The sequence below is a fragment of the Chroicocephalus ridibundus genome, chromosome Z (genome assembly GCF_963924245.1).
Source record: "Chroicocephalus ridibundus chromosome Z, bChrRid1.1, whole genome shotgun sequence".
Taxonomy (NCBI): Eukaryota; Metazoa; Chordata; class Aves; order Charadriiformes; family Laridae; genus Chroicocephalus; species Chroicocephalus ridibundus.
The window spans coordinates 82,249,751-82,275,504 of record NC_086316.1 but is presented as its reverse complement, the minus strand read 5'-3'; the positions used below and the strand labels follow the sequence as shown (position 1 = coordinate 82,275,504).

At 45.8% G+C, this 25,754-nt stretch overlaps 1 protein-coding gene across 2 annotated transcripts in view; it reads right to left on the bottom strand.

Moving 5' to 3' along the window:
- Positions 1-25,754, bottom strand: part of LOC134508698 (urea transporter 2-like) — a 304,867-nt gene that overhangs the window by 9,687 nt on the left and 269,426 nt on the right. The window contains exons 4-7 of one of the 2 annotated variants that reach the window (XM_063320619.1): positions 9,302-9,459; positions 4,548-4,713; positions 1,952-2,141; positions 1,340-1,468 (exon numbers count right to left, since the gene is read on the bottom strand). In XM_063320619.1, coding sequence (XP_063176689.1) covers positions 1,340-1,468; positions 1,952-2,141; positions 4,548-4,713 — 485 coding nt within the window. In that variant the 5' untranslated portion in view covers positions 9,302-9,459. The remainder of the gene's footprint in view (positions 1-1,339; positions 1,469-1,951; positions 2,142-4,547; positions 4,714-9,301; positions 9,460-25,754) is intronic. The other variant, XM_063320620.1, reaches the window with a different exon arrangement.

Below are 25,754 nucleotides of genomic sequence, written 5' to 3'. Positions count from 1 at the left end.
TGATGAAAACAGACTGTGCTCTGCCGCTCCTAGCTGAGCTTTCCTGATACGAGTGAGCTGAGCTTTCCTGATACGAGTGAGCTGAGCAGCTCTTATGGTCAACCTCCAAGTGGCAGTGGACATCTCACAGTTTACAAAAATTCATTTTAAAGACTTGAATTTTTCAACAAGCTGCATTTGAGTCTTAGAAAGTCATTAAGCTGGTTCTAATAAAAAAACCCAAAACCTACTCAAACTATTTGGCATTTCAAAAGCAACATCTTGTGTCCTGTTGTGTAGATACTACCAGTGGAAAAAATGCTTTGTTCTCCCTGTATGATCTCAGATGAAGTCTATTCTTTATGAAAAATTTGGTTCCCAGAGCAGTTTACATATTTTATTGCTTGTAGCTGTAGGAAAAAAATCAGCACTTTGGTGAAAACGGCGTCCTAATTTCTGTGCTGAAATACAAAGCTTCTGCCAGTTATGTATCTTCTCAGAAAAAAAAAAAGGAACAATTAAAGAAATGCTGACTTCTAAAGCTGAAATTCAAAGTATCAGTTGAAAAAATCATTGAAATGTCTAGTTTTAAAATCTTTCATCTCTACTCTCAAGACTGGTGAACTAAATGGAGGAGGAAAAGTTTGAATAAAAAGGCTCAAAGAATTCTGGCAGACAAGACAAAATAAACATTATTGCAACATGTCCTGGGTTTTGAGAGGTTGTTACAAAACTACCTTGGCTGAGAGTGACTAAAGAAATAAAATATGAAAAAAAAAAATCTGATCTTAAAAGCAGTGAAATGCAGTAATGACTTGCGTCTTATCGCTAACGGTGATTAAAACGTGCCTCTTGAATTAATTTCAGTTAAGGCTGTTAAATGGATTCTGCAGTGCCGTCCGTATTTAGAAATGGTAAATTTAATGCTGAAAGGACGTTGCCTGGCGTTCGGAGTTACTTGGAGGAATTAATTTTGCACGTGAGTGGCTGCGTATCTGAGAGGGGGAATATCGAATTCACCCTGTGGGAGAGCACGGGGTGGCTCCAGCACCTGCATGGGGAAGAACCGCTGCGGTGCTGGGGACAATGACACCCTCCCTGGGTGAGCCCTGCTTGATGAGGGCCATTTGCAGAGCGTGTGAGTGGGGCTGCTGTGTCCGTGTGCTGTAATCAGTGTTGTCTGCGCGCTCCACCTCCCACCAACGTGCCTCACGAGCTCCGTGCACCAATGGATGCCGCTTTCTGGTGACACCGTGGCTGGAGATGCTGGTGCAGAGGGGACTTCCACTGTGTTTAAGCTGTATATAGCAGGACTACTCATTCTCTGAGAACTGTCCCTGGGAGGAGAAGTGACACTTACCAGGCCATCGATATAACCGCCACAGGAGGAAGGAGCCACCAGTAGTAATCGCCTTTGTCGGAGAAGACGGCCATGAGCAATCCCACCAGGATCCCGTTATAGCCGTGCAGCCCAGCTGCAATGGCTGATCTGCAGTGGAAAGAAATGTTTGCAAGGTAGCCAGCTGTGCCGATGGTGACCGCTCACAGGGACCCACTGAAATGCAATTTATAAGGGTCCTGCTCCTGGTGAAGGGAGTGGAGGTGAGGGATGAAAAAGCAGTGAGGTTGCTGCCATATTGCATTGACTGGTGTGTGGAAGGGGAGAGTGTGGAGAATGTTGAACGATGATGGTATAGGGAGCTCTTCGTGACCCAAAGGACCCACATGGTTGTGACAATGGCTATCAGAGAGCGGTAACTGTCTGCTCTTACAAAGACAGCCAACTGTGGGCACAGGCCTGTTCTCCCTGGACCACAGCTCTGTCCTCACCTAACTGCTTCCAAACCATCCGTAAGGAATTCCAATCTGCTGTCTCTAATGTACTCAAATGTGGGGCTATGACCCATCAGCAGGTTCCTGATACCATAAAGCTCAATTTTTATTAAGTGCTGGGATGCAAGGTACCACCTACCTGTCCTGACTGAGGGCCAGCGCAGTTAATGTGGACATGATCATTCCAATACAGCCCGTCAGCATCCACCAGGGGCTCTGGATGAAGATCCCCACTAAAATGATCAGCCCGCTGAGAGGGTTGTTGACAAACATCACCTGAGAGGTCCCTCGCAAGATCCAGTCCACCAGCTGGACCATTAGAGGCTTATCTGGAGGAGATCAAATAAAAATGCTGGCGATAAGGCGTCGTTTCAGCAGGACTCCCTCAAAGCACGCTCATCTCTACAGTCGCTTTCTGGCCACGGAACAGAGGCGATGTATCAACAGGACTGTAAAACCGGTCTCTGATTTATTGCTGTCTGAGCGTATTTTGCATCTCGCACTTGAAAAGCTGATAGGGATGGACTGGGCACTGCTGTAAAGTTCATGGAGGGATTCATAAAAAAGGGCTTGAATAGTCTTTCTTGCATGGTAGATTGCTTAAGGTTCTGCTATAAATTTAGTGACGAGGTAGTCCCTTTTTGGTGGATAATTCAGACGTAGAGAGTGACTTAAGCAAAGACTGAAACTACTTTGTACGTAGATAGGGAAATGTGAAAAGGATGCACTTTTGCTGTTGCAGGGACCAGAACATGGAAGTACAGTGTATATAGGGGATGGGGTCAAGCTGTCAAAGGTGTCTAGAAAGTACTTTGGGAACCGAAGAACCTAAATTAAGAAAATAGTTACTGTAGCATGGACTGTGCTCAGGGGAAAGAGGCATTTCCAAAGGACAAAGAGCCGTTGCTCTTTGGAGAAGACTATTGAACCCGGACCGAGCAAACGGGAACCAAGCTCGGGTACCTCAGGTGAGTGCAGGGTCTGCGGGTATCTGTGTACAGTGGTCGAATGTACGTGCTCATGTACATCTATGCACGTGCTAGTGACCTCCATGGGCAGAGAAGGGTCTTGTAGCACTGCAGTAACTTTTCGCTGCTGGCTCTTCTACTGCAAATTGACTTAAGGTCTTTTTCTGCCACGCTTCTGGGAGAGCCGTAACCATTTCTGTTCTGCTGTGTGTGATTAAACGTGATGCAAGGAGAATAAATGAGACAAGAGGGTCTGCTTACACGTGCAATATGTTCATGCAATGTGTATGTGTAGCTTTCATCTTCGTAAGCATTTAAAATTAATGCAATTAGTTTAGATTGTTAATTAGACACAGCATGAAGTGCCAGACTACTTTTTGAAGCTGGGCAATGACTTACTCCTAAAAACTCCTCTCTTCCGCACTCCCTCCCTTCCCACTTCCCTGTGTGGTAATTACAGTAAACTCTCATGTTTTGCTTTCTGGTGAGATTAGCTTAAATAGAGGCCCTTTGAAAGGCTGGGTACCACTCCGCATCTCTTCAGCAGCACTGGGGAGCCCTCCCAAGAAGCTGGAGCGCATGTGGTGGTTTTTGTCAGAGTTAGGTCGATGGTTGGACTAGAGGATCTGAATGGTCCCTTCCAACCTGGGCGATTCCGTGATTCTAAGTTGAGGGACGGCTGCCAAGCATCCCTCAGGCTGTGTGGTGTTGGGGAGCCAGGCAGTTACAACCCGGGAGGAATGAGTTCCTTAGAGAAAAATAATCAGGCTTTTCTGGAATAATTACTAATAATATTCCGCGTTGAGCTATAAAATGTATCAGCAATGCTCTTGGTTTTAGACACAAGTATTAACTATAAGTATTCAAATATAACCAGTGAGCAGCGGCCAGAGCTTTTCAGGACATTGAATAAGAAGAGCTGTCTACCAAGCGTGGACCACTAGAGCAAAGAGAAAGCAGGAGGAGACGATCCCTGGTGGCTGGGGACCACAGTGCCAGCCTGCTGAGCTCCCTGCCCGGAGGCATCTCAGCCCTCATCCTCCACCACCGATAGCCACCGCACAGCCTGTCTGCGTGCACGGCTGTCTCTTATCTCTCTCCCGTTGCTGGAGTGGTACTGCTAACGAACCTAGCCTTGACAGAGGACCCACAGTCTTACATGGCCTCTCAAAGCCCCAAATCCCTAATAATTCTGGGTAACGCGGACCATCTGCTCATGTATTGTTCCTGTCTGGACAGTAAACCTTTGAGATCAGTACTTGCTTTGTATTTTATAGCAACAGAACAGAACAGCCATGGTGCTTATTGCTCCCCCAGGGCTGGTAATACAAGAGCCTTTGCCCACACGATTAGCAGTCAAGTCCCCTTCTTCAGCCCCCACACAGACGAGGAGACGGTCGCTGGTCCAAAGCACTTCCAAACAGGACCAAACCCCCAGCCCTGATGTGTGATTCCGGGCGCTGCTATGAGGAGCGTGATGCTAATGACACCTAACTGATTAAGCGTAAAAGATGTTTTTTGCCTGTGCTGAATTACGCCTGCAGCCATGGTAATGGCAAGAGGACGCAGTGAGATCCCGCTGCTGAGAATAAAATGATCTGGGTTCAAAGGCCAGAAGTTTGCAGTGAGCTCAGACCACGCTGCCTCTGCTCTGCCTCAGGAGGTCCCTTCGGTTCCTGCCCCACCACTGAAAGTGCTGTGGGCAGTGTAGGTGTCCCCAGCTAGCTCTTCATAGACAGAGAGTCCCAAACATATCCCTCTGCTTACTTTTCATCCACTCTCCGTATTCCTTCATTTCTCCTGTGAGATACCCGAAAACTTGGTGGATCCGATTTACGCTTCTGCCCAGCAGGTCGTAGGCTCTTGGCTTCTGCTCCGTGTACAACTGCCTCTCACTGGGATGGTCAGCCACAACGATCTCTCCAAGCTCCATCTGTTTTGGGTGGTAAGAAGAGGTAACTGTAAATCACAAAGCCCATGTGTTAGAAAACATTTTGGATTGTGCCCTGGCAACTTTCTGCTGTACTTCAGAGCCCCGTGGTGATACCCTTTTGCAAAGAGGGGATGTTTGACGGAGAAGGGACCTGCCTGAACCACTGCTGAGAGTGATGTGCGCTGCTGCCTGGGGCAGTGGTGTCTCCTCTGGGGGATGAGGACCGTGAAGTGACCCACTGCTGCCATGGAGCTGTGGCACAGAGCTGCAGAGGGAACGAGGGACGTGACGTAGGTGCCCTGCAGCATCCCACCCTCACTCCAGATCCTGGTGCAGTGTGTGACAAGCTGCTGGTTGGAGAGGGGACGTAACCTTTGCCAAGTAAGCGAGCGGTACCTGCACGCTGCTGCAGCTACTGAGGAGGGAGCCCGCTGATGTCTGGCTAGCAGCAAGCTGGAGGGAAGAAATGCAAATTGCCAGTACAGTAGCAGACAGCAGGAGACAAGAAAATGCTGGAGGACTGGCTGGAGCTTGTATCTCTCTTGGTGTTTTTAGCTGGTGCCTTCATATATCAAAGCAAATCTGTGACCTTTCCATGCTCCTCATTCCACATCTGCCTTTGATAGACCATCAAGAGCAAACTGGGGCAGCATCAAAGTATTGCTCAGAAATCAGGATCCACGTGTGGCTTTAGACAAAGATAAGCACCTTGGTTCAGGGCCGTGAGCTCTTTAAACAGCAAGCGACTATCCAGGCAGGATTAGGGCTTTATTAAACTCCTAATTACAGTTGCAGGGCTCTGTTCATTAAAAAGTCCATTAAGGTATAAACGCGTAAGAGAAAATACACCGCACGACACCCCGGCGAGCTACCCTGCAGGTTCGTTACACCTCCAAAATGCGTCCCCCGCCTCGGAGGGAGCCCGGCACCGGCTGGTTTGGCTCTGAGCGTTTCGGGGGGCGCCCCCGGGTTTCCAGGCGCTGCCCCGGAGCGGAGCGCGTTTGAGAAGCCCCTTGCCCCGTGTTTCGCGGGACATGGGCACCACCTTCTGGCGGGAGCCTGTTTTTTGGTAGCTCAAGCCGGCCGGCTGTCGGTGCTACCGCCTGCAGCAGCAGCGGGCCAGGGCTGGGAAGGGATGGATGGAGGGAAGGCTGTTTTGCAGCGAGGACCAACGACAGGCGGATGGTAAAAACACCCGCCGCCCCGAACGCCCTGATAAGAAGGTCCCTGAGCATCGAAAGGATGCTTTCCCTTCACCCCCGGCTGCACAACGCTGCGTGCAGCCCTGCGAAACGCGTTGGCGCGGCGCTGGTTGTCTGGTGCTTCGGCTCTCCCTGCTGCAGCCAGAGCCTTGAGGGTGACCTTGGTGCACAGGCGTCAGCCTGGGGCTGGAGGTGCGGGCCAGACGCGTTGTTAGGTGCGACTGTAAAAAATAAACCTAACCAGCACTCAGTTTGCTTGGTCCCAAGGCGGAGGAGGATGACAGGGGGACATGGAGTGGCCTAAAGCAACGAATGTGGTTGTGCAAGGAGCGAGCACCCCCGAAACCTTGCTCACGAGTGCCTCGTGGAGTTGAGAGCAAGGAGGTTCCCAGGTTCTGCCCAGCTGCAGGAAGAAGTGAGGAGAAAAAGAGGTGGGGTGGGTTTATTGTCCCTCTTCTTTTTATTTTTTTTTTTCTTTTTTTCTATCTGTAAGCTGATTCTGGCCAGAAGCTGAGTCCTATCCCTGTTTTCAGTTTAAGGCAGCCTTGGTGACTGTCATTTTTTGGCTAGTTTCTTGTGGTTATCCAGGAGGATATTGGTGCAGGGAGCACGGAGCAGGAGTCCCGTTTCTCCTCCTCTGTGTCCTCTAGGCTGAGGGAACTTGCTACAGTCAGCTATTGTGAATTTCTATCCCTCTGAGGCAGGAAAGGGACAAGTCCTACTGGAAATTCAGGTATTTGTTCCTGAATTCATCCCATAGACTTTGGGCTGCATAAGATGTGTCATTGCTCCGGGCTTCCTGGTCATCAGTGTACCTTTGGGAACCTTCAGGTGGATATTAGCCCATCTCAGCTCAGAGCTGCCCCCTGAAAGCTCCTGTTTCTTCTTTTTGACACCTTCACCTGGGTGCTGCAGTCAAACACCCAGTGTTTTTTGGGAGGGACACAGGGTCTGAGGTCAACAGCACATGCAGAGAAGAGACTCCAGAGCAATGCCAAGCTACCACCTGGCTGTCCTAGAGGTTGCTTTCCCTCCAGAGCATAACGTTCATATTTAGCAGGTGTTGGCTGGTATCAGAGATATTCATTGTTGCCTCTTTCTTTGTCTTGTTTGCTCATGTTCCTTCCAGAAGACCTCTCCAAAGAGTTTCAAGAGTTGGGTTGGGCTCCAACAGCTGCAGTGGATCCACATAAAGGAGACTGGAGCATCTCTTAGGATCTTGAAGTCTCGGGAACGCATCAGTAGAGATAGGTTGGTGGCCCGTTTGCTGTGAACAATATCTACCACCAGCAACCGAGTGCAGCTGTTACCGGCAGGGAGAATAAATGCTGTGTGTTTGTCTCTATGTCTTCTTAGCACCTGAGAATCTCACATTCATTTTAAACCTCACCAGGAAAAATTACGGTTGGGTTTTACAAAGCAGAAACATCAGCGCAGAGCTTCTGAAGCCTGTATTTACAAGACTGCACTGCTCAATTCCCTCTGCAATTGAGATGTGGGACCTGTATATTTTTAAAATTCTTGTCCTTGCTCACATAATTCAACTTTCAGGGGTTAAGTGCAAAGTAGTCATGTGAGAACCCTTAGCAGTCAATACAGAGAGAGACTAGTATCTCCAGAGAGTGATTCATGCCCCTTTTCTTACATACCTATCTGAGATTAAAAAAAAAAAGGGTGTCTGTCTCTCTTTTTCCAGCGGCTGCAGAGGGAGCCTGATTGCTGAGCTTTTAGAGGGCTATTTTCAGGCAAGAGAAATTCCAGCCTAAGAGATTTTGCCAAGGTCAACCTTGAAGTTTATGGAAGTGGGATCTGGAGTCCCAGGCAAGTGCTTTAAATCACTGAGCCGTCTGTAACAGGCCTGTAATCTGCATCAAGAAGGGCATCAAAGCTCTGGGGCTAAGAAAAAAATAATCCAGTCTCTTCCTATGATTCCTGTTTGCTCTCTCCCTGCGTATCAGAAGGCAGCTAAATCTCTGCTTGGAAGGGAGCACACTCACCCGCCTCAGATGGGAAGGCAACCTAGGACATGACCAGTTTTGGGGGGGAAGGAGTAGCGCAAAAAAGAGATGTGGGAATGCTGAAATTCTCTATACTGCCACAGCGGTGAATGGGGGGGGGGCTTTACAGCAGAGGAGCCCAAGGCGCTGCAGCAGCTGGAGAAGATCCTGGAGGGTGGTGGTGGTCACAGTGGTCCCCGTAGCAGCATCAAACTGGAAAAACACAATTTCTTCGCAGCGAGCACCTGTCAGTCGATAGGCTTGCGCGCAGCGGTAGGGGCTCCATGAATAATAGAGAAATCATTTGAACAATTAGCTAATTAGGGCTAATGAGAGCCTGAATCACTTATGGCACACCTAAGGGCTGATGGGGAATTCCTTGAGAAAAGGGCCTTTTGTCAGCAAACACTGATTCATCAGTGTGGTAATGATCTGTCCTGCTCCTTACGAACATTTGCCAGACTGCAGGGTAATGCCTGGTGGTTAGGGCTCATCCCTACACCTACTGGTGCCCGCTCGTTCCCAAACAGACGGCTGTTGTACCACGCTTTCGAGGCGCAGCATCCCAATAGCACAGCGCCTTGTATTTTTAAGCCTCCCAGAGCAAGCACCGGGTTTCTTTTTGGCTTGCGCCACTCGAGAAAGCGTTCAGAGGGCAGCAGCCTGCAGCGAGCTGGTGGCCCCGCGAAAGAAAAGCTCCTCAGGTGGGCTGTGAACAGTGGGAGGGTGCCTGAGCAGGGTGGTGGGCGATGCGTAACACTTGAGCCGGCTTTTACGGGGCTGCTGTTTGTGTAGGGAGTTTAGCCTTATGCTAAGACACCTGAAGCCAAGCCTGGGGGATTGCTCTTTCCTCCTCTGTGAAGGCACAGAGGTGATCAGAAAAGCACGGACTTCAAGGGACGTGGCCTCACAAGGGCCTTGAAAAGAAGCAGTTTGTAAAAGCACGTTGCTCTCATAAGCAACCATGAAGAAATAGAAAAGAAATACAGTGTACAGCTAGAGGGCAAAGCTTTGGGACGGTGACAGAATGCTTGGCTGAGTTGTAATGACTTCACCAAGCAAAGCTCTACCAGGGGTCGACCCGTGACACCAAAAACAAATGAACAAAGCAGAGCATTTCAGAACAGTTGCTGAGGTTGAATGCAACACAATTGCAGAGAGCAGGTATGAAACACTTAGCCACGGACCTTTAAACTAAAAAAAAATAATTAAAAAAAAAAAAAGCCACCCTACAGGAAAAAAAAACGCTCAAGTAAACTTGTTTCCTATCGCAGGCATTAAATGAATCCACGTTCCAGAGCAGCTCTGTCATACCTGTACAAACAAGACTACCACACAATAGTCAGTAATCAGGATAGTTTAACTTATGGGGCTAAATATGACTCTTACATCCTTATTTAGATACTTGGCGTTTACGATGTGGTCTTGGAGTCTTTCTGCGCTTTCCTTTCCCGGTCTGTGTAGTATGTAACGCAACACGTTGCTTTGCTCCAAGGCGATACTTTACTGCTTCTTCGACTCCCTCTCTTGCAGCAGTATCTCCCGATCTGCCAAATGGAGACACAGAGCTTATTTAGTGGTTTGTCCCAGTGTCTTGCACAGGAGTTATGCCGATACCGGTCGCGTATGGATTGTATTTGTATACATGTAAGTGTGTGTAACTGTGGAGAAGGAGGGTTTGCCTTCCTTACCATGGGTGACCCGAATGATGTTCGTAGAGAGGGATTCCTCTTGGCTCCCTTTAGCCACTTAAAGGCTTACAGTTTTGGCGCTCTCTATGGCCGAGGTAGACTGATTGGTATCATCTCTGGGCAGTTCACGCAGGTGGTCAGATACCGTTCTTGGGTTGGGACAGATTTCCTTCCCCAGGGGTCTGTCTCATCCCCTTAGTGGCACAGAGAGGTGAAGAAGGGGCTCGTGTGGCTCACTGTGGGCATCGCCAGTTTAAGTGTCTGTATCTGAGCATCTTGCCTTGACTTCCGGAGAGGAGCTGGTCAATATATGGATCTAGAGCATGATTCATCTCCTGCCATCCTACACAGATGAATCATGTCCTAAACTCTGTTGCATTTGCTGTCTGTAGCGGGAGAGACAGACAGCTCAGCCGCACAGAGCTGCACCACGTACGCGCAGGGAGAGGGGTGATGGAGCTCAGCTGAGTGACTATCCCAAGGTCATTCGGGACATCTGTAGCTGACTGGGGTATCAAACAAGGACACGTTAATGTTTGAACAAAGTGCCTAACACATGAAGAATTTTCAAAATGCTAACTGTTTTTTTAATAATAAAAGTAGTCAGACCAGGTAGATATTTTAAGACACAAAAATCCTGTTTTCCTGCATATGGTTTCGGTTATAAAACCAGAGGGGAAAACAAATAGAGAAAATATGAAATATAAAAACCATCACTTCTAAACAGAATGTTTTTCAAAGGTTTCCATGAGGTGTTGGCTGCTCGGCAAAGCAGACTGTAAAACAACTTTACAAGCCACATTTATTCTAAGAGCTCCACTTATTGAAGTACAATTCAAACTCTTGTTCTGCCGGCCAAGTTCCATAAATTAAACACTTGTCCAATAACACATACCTCTCCACTTGGATTCTCTGTTTCTTTTTGGCTTTGTGTGTCTGTGTCTCTCTCTCTCACTCTTTTTTTTTTTTTTTTTTTTTTTTAATCCTCTGCAAATGGAAACAAAAAAGGTTTGCCTGTTTTGGGAATGGACTTAAGAAATAGACCAGTAAGAGTAAAAATAAGGAGAGGAAAAATAAAACAGGTCAGCAGCTTAGTCCAGCTGACCAAAATGAGACTTTCATTCCATCATTTTATGTCTTGGTGACATTGATTTAAAGCTAAGGCTAAATCCATGGTGTGAAGCTGCACAATGGCAAATGTCTGACCAAAGAAGTGCTTCGTCTCTGTTACAATGCACTGGGCGTTGGGTGTTCAGGGGAACCAGCAAGGTGACCTGGGAGCTAAGGGAGGTGGGACTTGTGCCCTGCCTCCAGAGAGAACCCAATTTCCCTCACTCCCCTCGGGTGTTATGGCCTTAGAGATGTGACCATCAGCAGGATCAGCCTTTTCTTACAAGAGAAGGGACAGGAGAAGCGTGAGACATTTTCAGAGGGCCACCCTGTCTGACCTGGAGCAGGAATGGGTCCACAGATGTGCCAAGGAAAAGCCCTGACCATAGTGCTCCTGGGCTCACTGTGTCTTCCCGTTCCACCTTCTTTCCTGTTGCTCTCCGTCACCACCCCTACCCTGCCTGCAGCTCTCACTCCTCTTTCAGTTTGGTCTAGAGCCTCAGGTCCAGACTGTGTCCAAATCAGTTCCTTTCTTGCAGATCTTTCTTGCAGATCCTTTCTGCGTGATATCTTTTGAAACCTGATTTTCATCCAAGAAGCTAAAGCCCTCACCTGAGCTCCCATCATATCACTGCTTCTTTAGCACAGCATCTGTCATTCCTGCCCTGTAGTATCGCCATCTTCCCAACTCTCACTTTGTCATGACCCTCTTTCTCCTTCACATTGACCGTGAGCTGCACGTCTTCCCTTTCAGAGCCAGTCATTGATCTGTCTCATCAGGAGGGAAAAATTAATTTCTATGTTCAGCTGACCCATAACGCTACCTCCATTTGCCAGAAATATTTCTAAAGGTCCTCTCCTGTGGTACAAAGCTTGGATGCCCTAACATGAGCTCCGATGAAATAAATTCCTTCCTTTATTCCAGAGAGTGGCAAGGCAGGAATAATACAGCAAGAAACTGGACGGTATCTCTGCTGTCTTGTTAATTCACGGTGGAAACTTGGGGAAGTCAGCTACTGAATGTCTCTCATCAATTCAGGGGTGACCTCTTAAATGAGAATAATCCCTTTTACTCACTCTAGTGATTCAGGGACTCTGTAAGGCTGGAGTGTGACAGACATGGGCAGACAAATGTGAATCAGGTTGGAGCAGCTAGAGAAATTACTGTTCTTTATTGGAAGCTACCCTCTGCCTGGCTGAGATACCGTAACTGATGGGTGTGAAAGAGAGGACAGGGAAGGAAATGTGCTTTTAGGACATTTTAGTGTGGAAGAAGGCAGATTTAATTTAGCTTCTGCTGAAGGTGCTTTCAGGCAGCCTATTCGTGTTGCAGTACGGTTGGAGCAGCTCTTCTGGTCAGTTTCAAAGGCTGGGCTGAGGACATCAGCTCCCTTTGAGAGGTGGTGGTTGAGTGAGATGATTACTTCTCAAACTGCTCACCTGATCTGCAAGAGGTCAAAGAGGGCTTGATCAAGGAAATGTTTTTTGCATCTCAGTGTGGCTGCTTAGGTAATGTCATGTAGTATTCATAGAATCACAGAATCATAGAATGGTTTGGGTTGGAAGGGACCTTTCAAGGCCATCTAGTCCAAGCCCCTTGCCATAAGCAGGGACATCTTCAACTAGATCAGGTCGCTCAGAGCCCCGTCCAACCTGACCTGGAATGTTTCCAGGGATGGGGCATCTACAGTCTTGCTGGGCAACACGTTCCAGTGTTTCGCCACCTTTATTGTAAACAATTTCTTCCTTATATCTAGTCTAAATATCCCCTTTTTCAGTTTAAAACCATTACCCCTTGTCCTATCGCAACATGGCGTACTAAAAAGTTTGTCCCCACCTTTTCTGTTGCCCCTTTTAATTAGTGAAAGGCTGCAATGAGGTCTCCCCGAAGCCTTCTCTTCTCCAGGCTGAACAACCGCTGTTCTTGCTCCCTGGAGCACCAGGGTCCGTCTCTCCACCATTGATCCGTAGGGCCAAGGTTATCTGTGACCTGCGACACTTGTGTACACGCCATTGTAGTTCAAGTCCGAAAAACGAATCTAGGCACATGCTGAGAAACCTCGTCTGTACCATGCAGAGCTAGTTGGTTGCTCAACCTGTAAACTCTTTTACTGGGATTCAATATCTTGAACAAGCCACGGGGGCTGGCAAACCCCCTTCATTTTGGTGTGAAATACACCTCCGGTTTGGCTAGCTTAGCGTGAAGGAATCAAGCCGCTCTCCAACAAAACTTCGCCTGTAAATGTTTTAACGGCAGTAACGATCAGGCGGTGTCTGCTATTCCTGGGCCGGCCCAGCTCAATACTGGACTGTCTTTAACAACGCATGGTAAACCACAGACTGTACAGCGCTAGGTGCTGTTCACAATGAATAAAAATGTCAGAGCTTGGCCAACATTTGGTTAAATCTTGAAACAAAACATACAGCACTTTAATAGGGTAACCATAAAGGCATTTCTCCGTATAGTTCACATCGCTTGCTCTTTAATAGAAAGTTAATGGGGATTTTCTTTTTTAGATAGCAACAATTTATTGTGTGTTTCCCTGGTAACTACAACACTGTGAACCTTCCTTGAAAACTCCATTGGGATTCCTGCAATGTTAGTGAGCATAATGAATGGTAAATGTAAAGCAAACCCATTGAATCACTTTATTTTAAATTCTGGCAGAGACATAATTTCCCACAGTTCATAAACATTTACAAAAAAGGAGTTTACATGTAGAAAAACAGTTGTTTTTATCACTCAGATCAAAGAACACGTTTATCTGGATGTACGGATGCATTTTCAGCCAGCTTTTGAGAAACTCAGGTGACAATCTTTAAGAAGCTTCACAGACTAATGCACGAACCTTTGAAGTCTGCAGCTTTGCTCACCTGAAAACACAGACATCGCTTCTGCTCTCTGTTCTGCATGAGCCTGAAGTTTGCACTTCAAAGATTACAGACGACAGGCCAAATTTCCCGCCTTGCTAACAGCACTGGGACTTCCTGACTACAACAAAACTAAAAAGTACGGCGTGTTTCAGGATAGGGGGATCAGCAGCCTGATCTAGTGGAAGACGTCCCTGCGTACTGCGGTGGGGTTGGACGAGGTGACCTTTAAAGTTCTTTCCAACCCAACACATTCTGCGATTCCATGATGTGTATCCACACCCACGTGAAGCGGCGAGGAGCGAGAGCTGCAGTTCTCAGCTGCCGAGACTCTGGGCAGAGCCTGGCACCGCTCCACGTCCCGGGCTTCCTTTTCTAGCGGCAGCTCAAGCCCAGAGTTGGCTTGGTGGAGTCTGGTTTCCATCTCAGGTTTTATTCCTCTGCAGTTAATAGAATAGCACTACTACAAGCGAGAGAAGGGTCATATCCATCAGCCTCAGCGGAGCTGCTCTGGATTTGTGCCGTTTGTTACATAAAAGTTGTTTCTGGCACTGTTTGCAAATGGGGGCTCGTTCGCTACGGGAGTGAGCGAGGTTCCTGCCTGCTACCGAATCGGGGCCAGTCCCAGGGCAGGTCTGCGCCGCCTCGCACTGGTGACTACGTCTATACCCTACACCTACGCTGCAAAGCCTATCTATTTATAGCTTGAGAGCTTCGTGAAGGGCTGGAATGCTACTTCGTGAAGGATTTAGCAGTTTTGAAAGGGCGCGCGGAACAACAACCCCCCTCCTTTACAAAAATTTCTAACAAGAAAAAGTTAAAGCAGCTATTATTTTTCAAGGGTGGATTTTTCAAAATATTTAGTTTTGCTTTACTCTGAAAAAATTGCAATATGGTATATCTGCAGTATCAATTTACAGGTGAAGCAAAGTGAGGTTTCAAGGTGGAAACTGGAACACTAGAGGTTGAGTAGCACTTAGAGACTTTCAGGAGCAAATCGCCGTCTCCTGAGATTTCTGTGAAGTTCTTTGTTTCGTGGCTACAATTTTCCCCCCTGGTGCTTTGTTACTGTGCTGTGGGAACTATATCACGTAACTGAAACATCAAATACCTCCTCCCATCAGAAGACATCTTTGGCCTGTGTTGGTGGCCAATATGTTTGTTTTCAAGTGGGATGCTCAAATCATACACGGGGTTGTGACAAAGATCTAATCCGGTTGAAAGCATATAAAACCTGGTTAAATAACGTTTCTAATTAGAGGCGGGTATTATTTATCAGAAATTCAAAAAGTTTTTAAATTAAATTTGAGAACTAAGAGGGTCAGATTACATGCATAAATTAGTTTAATCCTAATTCTAATACGAGTAGGGGAACATGGTCCAGGAGCTTTGACTGCTGTGGCACAGTTATTAAAAGGGGAATTTGTGGAGCGAGGCAAAGGAAATTTTCACTCCCCCAGCAGAAACGCCAGGGAAATTGTTTCCTGGGCAAGTAAGAAGATATTTTGTGAGGGCCTCCTCTGAAAGGCACTGCGAGTTACTGAGATAACATCACATCCCTAATGCTGAAAGGTGAAAGTACAAGTGTGCAATTGCTTATTTTCCTGGCATGCTTATGGGTTGGGCAGAATTCATTTTGGTGGGATTTGTAGGCCACTTGCATGCGGGAGACTGTGTTGCATAGCTCAGCAGACCTGCTATGTCTTCGGTGAGGGCCCGCCACCAAGCTTGGCCCAATGCAGGCTGGAGCTGTGGTGGCTCAGTTCATGTTGGGATTTGCTTCCTTTCTTATAATTTTCACCTCCATTTCTCTGTCTGCTCCATCCCAGACCAATTTCTTGGTTCTTTGTGGCTTCCTGTGTGCCTAGATCTGGAAAGATGTACCTAAGTGTCTGTCACACCTAAGATCCGAGGTAGATGACTTTTCCCAGGTGACCCGCTCTGGACACCACGACTTAAGTGTGCCCTGTGTGCTGAGTGGGCAAAGGAGATATTGTTGGCTCGTGCTGAGGCTGCTTTGGGTTGTGTAAAGTGTTGCCTGAGGTTCAGACTTCCCCATGGATGCAGGTGATGTTATCTCTTGGTTCCCAACACGTTCCTGGTCGAGGACTTCAACTAACGCCAGAATCTGCCTTTTGTTTTCTGGAGACTGACTGAGTTATGGTCTTAGAAGTAGGGTCAGGGTTAATATTAGTGCAATTCAACACAGCACATCCCAGTTCATTGGTCTATTTTTTTCACGCAATGGGCATTTTTTACCCGTTTGCCTTAGCTATGGTGGGAGCTGGGATGCCTAGTCCATAGCTAACATTGGGAGTGGCGTTAGTGCCCATGGTACAGGGGATAAATGAGACTAAAGTCTGTGCTGTGACATATTTTAGCTGAAACATTGATGTTTGTGAGGAAAGGGAAGGGAGAGAAAAAAGAAAGAGCATTTGCCAGACCTCCTTCTGCAGTTCATTTGCAAGTGTGAGTACTGTAAATAGCCCAGCCAAGGGGTGGAGATGTGTTCAGGTTGAGCTTCCAGAGAAGAAAGACTGGAGAGCCAGGATTAGGTCAATGTCCAACTCGTCCAAAGGAAAGGGAAGGAGGGAGGGGGATTTAGGGACAAGATTAGGGTTAGGGTCTGTGAAACAGGGAAGCAGAGCCAAAGTCATGGCCAGTTTCTGCAATTTGCACTTAGTTATTCAAGTGGAAAAAGGTGGAAATGTGCTATTGGTGTCTCTGTGTGATATATCCCCAATTTCATCCCGTGTACATGAATATCACTCGGTTCGCTCTCACAGCTGGGTGGGTGAGACAGTTTGGGGCACAGGTTTAGGGTGAGCAATGTGGGTTGCCTGAGGTTTAAGGTTAGTGTCAGGTGCGGAAGTGATTTGCAAGAACATACAGGCAGGTCGTGGGAATTTAAAATTTAAATATATTTGTTATTTTTTTTAATAACTTTTAAAAATATTTGAATTTTAGAATTTATTCCGGCCAGTTATGTTCATGATTTTAAAAATGCTGTATTCCTAATTTTTGGTTAGCAGTGTGTAAGAAGCTAGTGTTCAGGTAGGGTTGTGATCATGCAAAAAATTGCTGCCGAATGATGGTTAGGTTTGAATTTTGTTGGCCCTGTGGCGGAAAGCTGTGTGTTGCTCTCAGTTGATTTGGTTGCCTTATTCTGAATTTTCTGAACTTTTGCTCAATACATTTTCCTGGCACAGGCTGGGCTTAGACTAGCGACAGCTTCTGTGAAACTGGTGACTGCAGAGCTACAGTTATTTTCAAATTTGCAAGTTCTGTGGTGGAGAATATTGGTATCACTTTACTTGGATACCTTAAGCTCAGGTTTCTTGTGGTGCTTTATGCTTTTCTTGTTCCCTATATTATTGTTCAGGTTACTTTTACAGGATTTGAAAGACGCATTGCAGACCCAAGCTTAAAGCTGAACTTTGGCACGACTGTGAAGGAAAATACAGAGTTTGCATCAGCTTGTTTTACTCACAGTGAATTTTCACACAGAAGAATATACCTTATCTACAGCCAAGGTTAGGTTTAGCGCTAGATTCTATTGTAATGCTCAAAATGCAACATTTTGTTTCAATGAAGGCTTCCAGTTATGTGGAGGAAACATCTAACTAGTGTCAGCTTATTTAAACGCCATACTCTTAGGATTGTGTGGCCTTGAGTGCCTTCTCCATGGCCAATGCTTGGGTATTATAGGTTTTATGAGACTAAAGGATGCATAATGAGGCTAATAATATAAATTTGCCAGTTGTACTGAGTCCAGTGCAAAGGTTGGGATTAGTTTGGAAGGTCGTGAAAAGTTGACTTGGAAAGCCAAGGGTTTGGCTGAAGTTTGCCAGCTGCAAAGAGAAGAGCCCAGGGCTGCTTCCACTTGGTTTGAATCCCTTAGCCTGAACGCCTCTTCTGGAGCCAAAGTCGGGGTTAGCCTTGGGGTCAACATGCACCCAGGGGTCCCTGTTATAGACTAAAATAACTCTCTACAAGGCTGCTCTGGGATTTCCTGTGTTTCTAGGAAGAGCTGAAATGCTATGGTGACACAGTCAATGAAAGAAACACACTATAAATAATGTTGCCTTTGACATCAGATATGTCATCTCTGGGCCACGGTTTATGTTTTCCATGTCTACAGTATCAGCGAAGTCCCGTGGCTGATCCCCCTGTCCCATCACGGGTAAATACTGCTTTCTAGGCAGGGCGCTCGAGTTCCTCCCCCCATCCCTTCCCGTTTTGCCATTAGGGATGATAAAGCAGAAGCTACCTCAGAAGCTACCAGAGAGATTTCAGTCAAGATTTTAGAGCACCTTGGCAAAAAAAAAAAAATTAAAAAAAAAATCATGGAAGAATAATGTATCACTTAGTTATGGGCTATAACAGAGGAAAAGGTTAGATCTTTCTCTGTCTGGATATAGAAGAATAACTTTTGAGAGAATGATGCATTTTACTGCTAAAAAAGCAGTTTCAGGTCACTCCACATCTAGCAATAACAGCTGTATTTAGCAGAGTGCTTTGTCAGAAGAAAATAAAAAAGATCAAATGCAGGAAGGGAAAATCAAAGAGTTACAGTCTGGATGTTTTAAAGCCTAGTTTAGCTAAATTCGGCGATAATTTTTCAAAGGAAAAAAGTACTGCAATAAAACATTTATTGTGTTTTTGTGCTTGTTTTCATTCCTTTGGGAAAAATGAAGCAGTTTAAGACGCATCCAATACTAATTTTTTTCTTAGTTTTTCAGTTCAAGCATTAAAACAAAAAAAATCAGTTATTCACACAGTTCTCATTATAGATTATACTAGAGGAAAAAGTTGTAAGATAGCTTTCTGGTTGGCCTAACACAGTACCATTCAAGAAGGCATCATTTGGTTTAAACGGACATTGGCAAGGTCCTTAGTAAGTGTGTGAATGATTAAAGAAAACCGGATATTTGGAAATTAACTGGAGGGAAAAAAAAAAAAAAAGATTTGAGTGTGAAAAGCCCTAAAAAACATGTGTGAGAGCTAACTCATCTACATGGCTTATGCTCAGACCCGTTTGGTGGAGAATTGTTGAGGCCCGAGGCGCAAAGATGTTTGGGCAGCAGAAGCCAACTTGGAGGCTGTGAAGTGATTTGTTTCTATTTCCTTGTATCAATTTGAACAGTCAAATCAGCTTTACAGCTCTGAAATAAACACAGTTGGGAGTTTATGTGAGTTCAGGATGGCGTAATCTGTATGTTTTGGACAGGGTAGGGGAAGGACAAGAAACGTTTGCAGCCAATTTGCCAACATGTTCCTCATTTAACATATCAACAAGTTGGTTGAGGTAATGGGAGAGATAAGTATTTTAAGTTGTAAATGCTTAAGAAGCTGGGAATCTGGAAAAAGGAATTAGTTTTGAAGTTCAGCAGTCATTTATAGCCAGATACATGGGACGACGTGAGAGGACCTTGGGTATCGCTGTTCCTGCCTTGTAAGTACCTTGCCTCATGCTGGAGCTTACTGTCCTCAGACATGCACCCGGGTCATGACTTGGGGCGAGAGACCTTTGCCTTGTTGGAGAATGGACATGCACGAGGCAGAGAGCAAGTGAGAGTCCGGCTCAGCCAGAAATGTTCATCCTGCGGATTGCATTCAGCCTGCCAAAATATTCATCCAAGCTGGCAGCTGCCTCTCCCCAACTCTTGTCCCGGGGCACAAGCAACGAGCTGCAGCTGGACAAGCTGCTCCAGCTCTGCGGGCAGCTGGCTCTTGGATGCTGTTGTCCTGGGATGAGACCTACTCAGAAAAATACTTCTTTCCAGCCAAAGATGGAAGAACGCCTTGTTTGTTAACTGAGCTGAAAATGAGGGAGAAGGAAGGAAGAACGATGTTATCACACCTGCATTAAATTCATGCTTTCTTGCAGAAATGTGAGTGCCTGAGGACTCTGGTACCCACAGGGTTGGTTGAAGCTCAGGAGAAGGCCAACCATATCCTGGGCTGCGTCAAAGGCAGCGTGACCAGCAGGTCAAGGGAGGTGATTCTGCCCCTCTGCACCGCTCTGGGGAGACCCCACCTGGAGTACTGCATCCATCTTCAGAATCCTGAGCACAAGAAGGACATGGACCTGTTGGAGTGGGGCCAGAGGAGGCCACACAGATGGTCTGAGGGCTGGAGCACCTGTGCTGTGAGGACAGGCTGAGAGAGTTGGGGTTGTGCAGCCTGGAGAAGAGAAGGGGGGCCTATAAGAAAACTGTAGAGGAAGTTTTTACAAAGGCATGTTGCGGTAGGACGAGGGGTAATGACTTCAAACTGGAAGAGGGGAGACTTAGATGAGATGTTAGGAAGAAATTCTTTACTGTGATGGTGGTGAGACACTAGCCCAGGTTGCCCAGAGAAGCTGTGGCTGCCCCATCCCTGGAGGGGTTCAAGGCCAGGTTGGCCGGTGCTTGGAGCAACCTGGGCTGGTGGGAGGTGTCCCTGCCCAGGGCAGGGGGGTGGGACTGGATGGTCTTTAATGTCCCTTCCAACCCAAACCATTCTGTGATTCTATGATCTGTCCAAAGCTCCCAAGTTTGCTTATGACTCTAAAGCGTTGGGTCCCTGTTCAAGCCCCGCTGAAGTCAGAGGACACATGGATTGCTCTGCCATCCCCTGCGGCTCAGCCACTGGAACAGGCCACCTACTGAGCTGAAGCTTTGGCTTTTTACCAGTTTTAAAAACTAATTGATATGAATCATGATAATGATTGGTTTGTTGGTCTTGCCTTTGGCAATCAACAAAGCTGCTTACAGAATTGCAATCTTTATATGACTGCAGATAAGTCAGCCATGTCACTGAACTCAAAGGCAGCAAAACCTTCAGGGATTTATTAGTACATAGCAACTTTCTCTGCTTCTGAAAGCATCTGCATAGTATTTTCTGCAGCATATATTTCTTTTATCTCTGGACTTTCTGATCATCACTTGACTTCCATTGTCTAAGGCCTCAGTGGGCTCTAGAAATAGCCTTGGAAAGGTGTGTAAAGTGCCTTGTTTTCTGTTTTACAGGTGGGGAACCTGAGAGTAGGACCATTTAAGGCTGACATGTTTGCCTGCGATTATGGAGATATCCATAATCACACATCTTAACAGCCAGTGTGGTTTTCTAATCTGCGTGTGTGCAGTCTGAGGTCTGTTGAAGGCGGCAGGAGGCAGGAAGGCTTCACAACAGGAAAAATCAAGCCATATGTCTCTGGTTAGATGTATGAACCAAAGGCCCCAGTTTCAACCTACCCACTTCAATATCTCAGTGATTCAGTTCTTCCTTCTGCAGTGAAGGAGCAATCACACTACTGGGAGCTCGGGACGGGACCTCAGGGAGAGAGGTGAGAGATTAAAGAGCATTTCAAACTTTTGCTTCTGTCCTTGCGGCACATCCAGGAGGTGCCTCCTGCCTGCCATCACACGAACGGCGTGGTGCCCGTTGGGCGTCCCAAGAGGGGCTTAGCTCTGATGCATCATCACATCGAGCTGTGGGGTCGGGCTCACAGCACGAGCTGCCGTGGCTAAGCCCTCTGCCGTGGGTGGTCCTACCTGGGGTGGGCTGATGAGGGTCAGTCCTCTCTGCCCACTCAGACTGGGGTCCGGAGGTCCTTCTCTCTGTCATTACTGGGTGTTGGACAACCGGCATACTTTGGCCCTAAGCTCTGTCCCTCCTGCCATATTTATAGCTTATTTCTGGATCATGGCTAAAATACCTGATGAAATTTAGAGAGGCCAGCACAGGTAAGGGTCCCGCAAAAGCCCTGTTTTGGAAGCTTAAGCGGGCCTTAAGTATCCAAGCAGTCTCACGTAAAAGACAGGGTTTCTGGGATTTCAGTGTTGCTACTGGGAAAATGGGTTTCAGATCTTTATTATGCAATGAAAATACTTGAATCACCACTTAAACTAAATGAAAGCTTACAGTGTGTGCATATTATTGCTTTTCTTGCTACCTATTACTTGATTGGGGTTGGGTAAGGTTAGCAAAAGAATTAAATGAATTTTCTTTGAAAGTTATGTGTTATGAAGTAAGAGGTATAAAAGTTACATTACACATGGCAAATGTCTTGAGGGTTTAGTTTATAGACTTGTTTATATTTTTATTTTAATGATTATTACTTTCTCCGTGTCATTTCCACTTTTGCATCTCCATACTCATTACGTTTTTATTATCTCTTTTATAAAATCAATGGCTGCAAACCAGATAATTTTGTTCTTCAAATAAATAGATCCAAATACCTCTATCCATAAATTAAATGTTGTGGCTGTGCAAAGGCCTTTTCTGAAGTCGCTAAGCTTAAACTGAAGCCAATTAATAGCTGACCTTTCGTTTTTATGGACCATGGCATGCAACACATCCATCTGACTTGGCAGATATGAAATTATCCGAGCGATAGCTGAACTGCCTTGAAAAATACATTAGTAAAATTAGTGCTCATGAAAGACAACAGACCAACAGCCTTAGAAATCAAATCCTCACGAGCTAGATGCAAACCCCACTGAAGTAAACTTTCAGTCTTTCTCTTGACTTCAGTGCGTTCTTGGGCAGGGCCTTTGCCACCACAGCAGGTACAGCCTTTTCAGGGGCTACGCAATGTTCAGCCAATGGTTATCACAGTCGACCTCAACTGATGCACGTTCCCAAACATGCTGTGAGACCCGTGGGTGGAAAGTGCGGTTGTGGAGGAAGAGAAATCTGCTTACGAAAACCAGCAAGTTGAAGTGATGAGAGGATGAGATAAGAGGACAAAACAGAGTCACTGGGAAGCCTGAGGGCCACAGCTAGCATGTGTCCAAACACAGTCACCCCTGCCAACGTCAGGGAAATTTTGTGCCTAGTCAAACAGCTGTGGATACTTGTTATTGCTCCTATCACAACGAGATTTGCTGTCTGGAGAGAGAGATGGAGCGAGACAGACATGTTTATGGACAACTCTGTGATTTGGTAGCTGTTGTACCGTAGTTAAAGGATGGATTTATATATTTTTAATTGCTGGAGAAAGTCCTGTTGATGCCTGGCTGAAGTGGGCTTGAGCTAGCCAGAGTAGGAAAAGCCCAAAACTTCTATCTGAGCTGTAATGTTGCACCTAGGAAGATGATTGGTCTAAAAATAAGGATCTGTGGCGATGCAGAGTCGACTCTATCCTGGATATCTACTACATCCAAAGTGGGTAGGGCTGGGACAAGAGAGGAACAGGGTACAGCCACAATGAACATGTGAGTAACTCAGCTATGAGGGACAGCTGAGTCTCCAGCTTACCCACACTTAGATGCTCCTCTTTGCTCATGAAGGTCTCTGGTTACTTCCCCAACTAAGAATTGGATTGAAATGTCTACTGCTTTGAACCGTTGGCAAAAATAAGATGGTCGAATGCCTTCTTCCCACAAGAGATAAGTTTGGGCCACATGGCTTTGCTTTATGGTTTCACGAATGCCAGCATGGTCTGAGATCACGGGTATGTTCATTCTGTTATTTTGATTGATTTGTGGAGTCTGCTCAATGCTTCGGCTGTGAGATGTCTCACCAGGATCAGTTGACTTTTCTGGGGTGCTTAAGAGACATTCAAGTCTGAGTTCCCTTTCAATGGATGGAAAGGGTGGGGGGTCCTGCCCCTCTCCGCTCTGTCCTGATCTTGGTTCTAGAGCAGGTTCCATTTTGACCATAGAGGAGCACCGATCTTTTGTGCTTTGTAAGCAGGGTAGATGCTATATGTAAAAAAGTAACTTCTGAACAGCAAGTGTAGTCAATATAATCTTAGAATGTGTCCAACATATGCTGTCTTATCTGAAGGTCTCTCTTTAGGCATAGGAGAAATCTCTTACGGATAGTATGGCAAGAAATATCTGGGCCAGAAGTACCCTGCCTGCAATAGTACAGAGCTCTGGACAGGATAAATTACCCTTCTGAGAGATGGAAAAGGATATGATAGCTTTTTCTTATGGGGAATCTTTCAAAGAACTAAGCAAAGAGTGTGTCTATTTGCAGAAATAGGAATTTAATTTGTATATCTGCAATAAAAGTGTGATTACTGTTTATAAAATTAACCAGTACTTTTCAGCTGTACGTGGCCTCTGTTCTCCATAAACCCCTTTTTTAGCGTGTATAGATTCTGGTTTTAATAACCTTTATTTTCTTCATGTCATTTTGGTGTTCTGAAACATATATCTATGTATTTTTCCTTTGAGCCTAACACTAAAAACCCCACTATGTATACACAACTAGTCCTGGGTCATCAAGTCCACCTCCTGGTTGCCACCAGGCAACCCATCTCATAACCCCATACACAGACCTGCCTTTGTGCCTCTGAGAAGCAGCCAGGTCTCTCCCTGGGTGTTTCCATGGGAAGGCTGTTCTAGAACTTTGTTGAATGTGATGTTAATCTGTTCTTTCCTATTTTCTCTTGTTCTGTCTGCCGGCCTTCTGCAGGCTCACTGGGAAAATGGGGTGGTGGCGGTGGTGAGCCTAATTGCCTTGTTAGAAGTAACTGAACTGGATGAAATTAGCCCAGCGGTCTGAACAGTGAAAATGCAGCATTTGGTAACGATCAGGCTTCTGGTGTGTTGAGCTCTTGCCTATTCAGCTGACCAGTATTGCCTTGTATTGTGCTCATGTTTTCCCATCTGTTTGTCTGTATCAATCTTTTCTTTTGTTTCGTGTTTCAGTCCAAAACTATTTTGGAGCAGGGCCATCTTTTTGGGTTGAGTATGCTCAACATCCAGCCCAGTGGGATTTATGATTAAGGCTTCCATAAGGAACACAATATGAATAATAAGAATAGTAAGAATAACACTAGGCAGTATAGTCGAACTTGCCATAGAATATCTAACACAAATCCTATACCTAAAAATAGAATGCCACAAGCAAGAGAGATGTTCAAAATATATTAAAGTGATTTTTTTGTTTGTTTATTTGTCACTGGGATTTGCAAGTCACAGGGAACTATATTTCAACAAACTAGCATTTCCACTTATAAATTTTCTAAACAGGATTTTTAGGAAATAACTGTTGAACTATGCCCACCCCTTGCTGCTCCATAGTGACACCCCCCCCGCCATGCGTATTAAGCAGGATGCCAGTAACGATGTGGTCGTTTTGAATTGTCTTGCTGGAATTTTGCCTGAGGAAGCAGGGAAGGCTTTAGGATCTAGGTCCTTCTGTGGTGGACAAAACATTTTGTTACATTTAAGCAATAAGCACAATGTTCATTTTTAACAGTCCTATTGTTGGAGAGGGAGAAGAGAGATTGTGATCCAAAAGCCCCTTAAATGGGATTTGAAGTAATGAGTAGCTGTGGTTATCGGAAGTGAGAATTTATGGAGCCATTGGCTATTGCTGCCAATCCTAATGGTAAGTGTTTTGCCAGGTAATGTTATTTGCTTGGTGGTAGCACTTTGTGTGGAGCTGGATGTGCTGGAAGACACTGTATGAAAGCAGAATTAAACAGAATTCCTTTTCCAAAGAGTTTACAGTTAAAGTATACTAAGAGCAATTACTATATGTGGCTATGTAAAGCTAGACAGGGGACCAAAAAAGAAGGACGGTCTGTTGAATAGGTCCATGTGAAATAAATTAAGGGTTCAACTGGGAAAAGTGGTTTGGTAATTTTATTTTGAAATTACTAACGACGGGTATCATAAAATCTTGAGCTCTCTTCTGAATGTAGGAGTGATTTATTTTTGAAATTTCTGAAATTAAAAAAAAAATGAAGAAGCAGCAGCACAGGGAATACTGTAAACACCTGTTATGTTTTCGTGATCTTCTACTTACTTGGAAATACTAGTCAAGTAAAGAGTAGGATCTTCTGAAGAAGCAATATTCTAGATTAGTGGGTAACTAAGGAGAAATGTGATCATCTGATGGGCCTGACCAGAGGGTAACCTGACAGAAAGGAAGAGGCTACGGATGGGAAATATCTCACCAGCCATTTCAGAAATAGGAAGAAGAAACAAGAGATCATCTTCTCAGAGGTAAGTAGGATCTTGGTTTTGCAAAAAGGCTTTGGTCCAAGTTCAAACCACGCAGAAACAGTGAGGGAGCTGGGACACAGAAGTGTGTAATGCCATTTTTTTATCTGAGCTTTCTGTTTGTTTTGTTCTATAAGTAAAGAGCAGCAGGTTAGAGACCTTTGCAAGGTCTATGGATTGCATTCCTCACCTTGATGACATCTCTGGAAGCAATCTGTA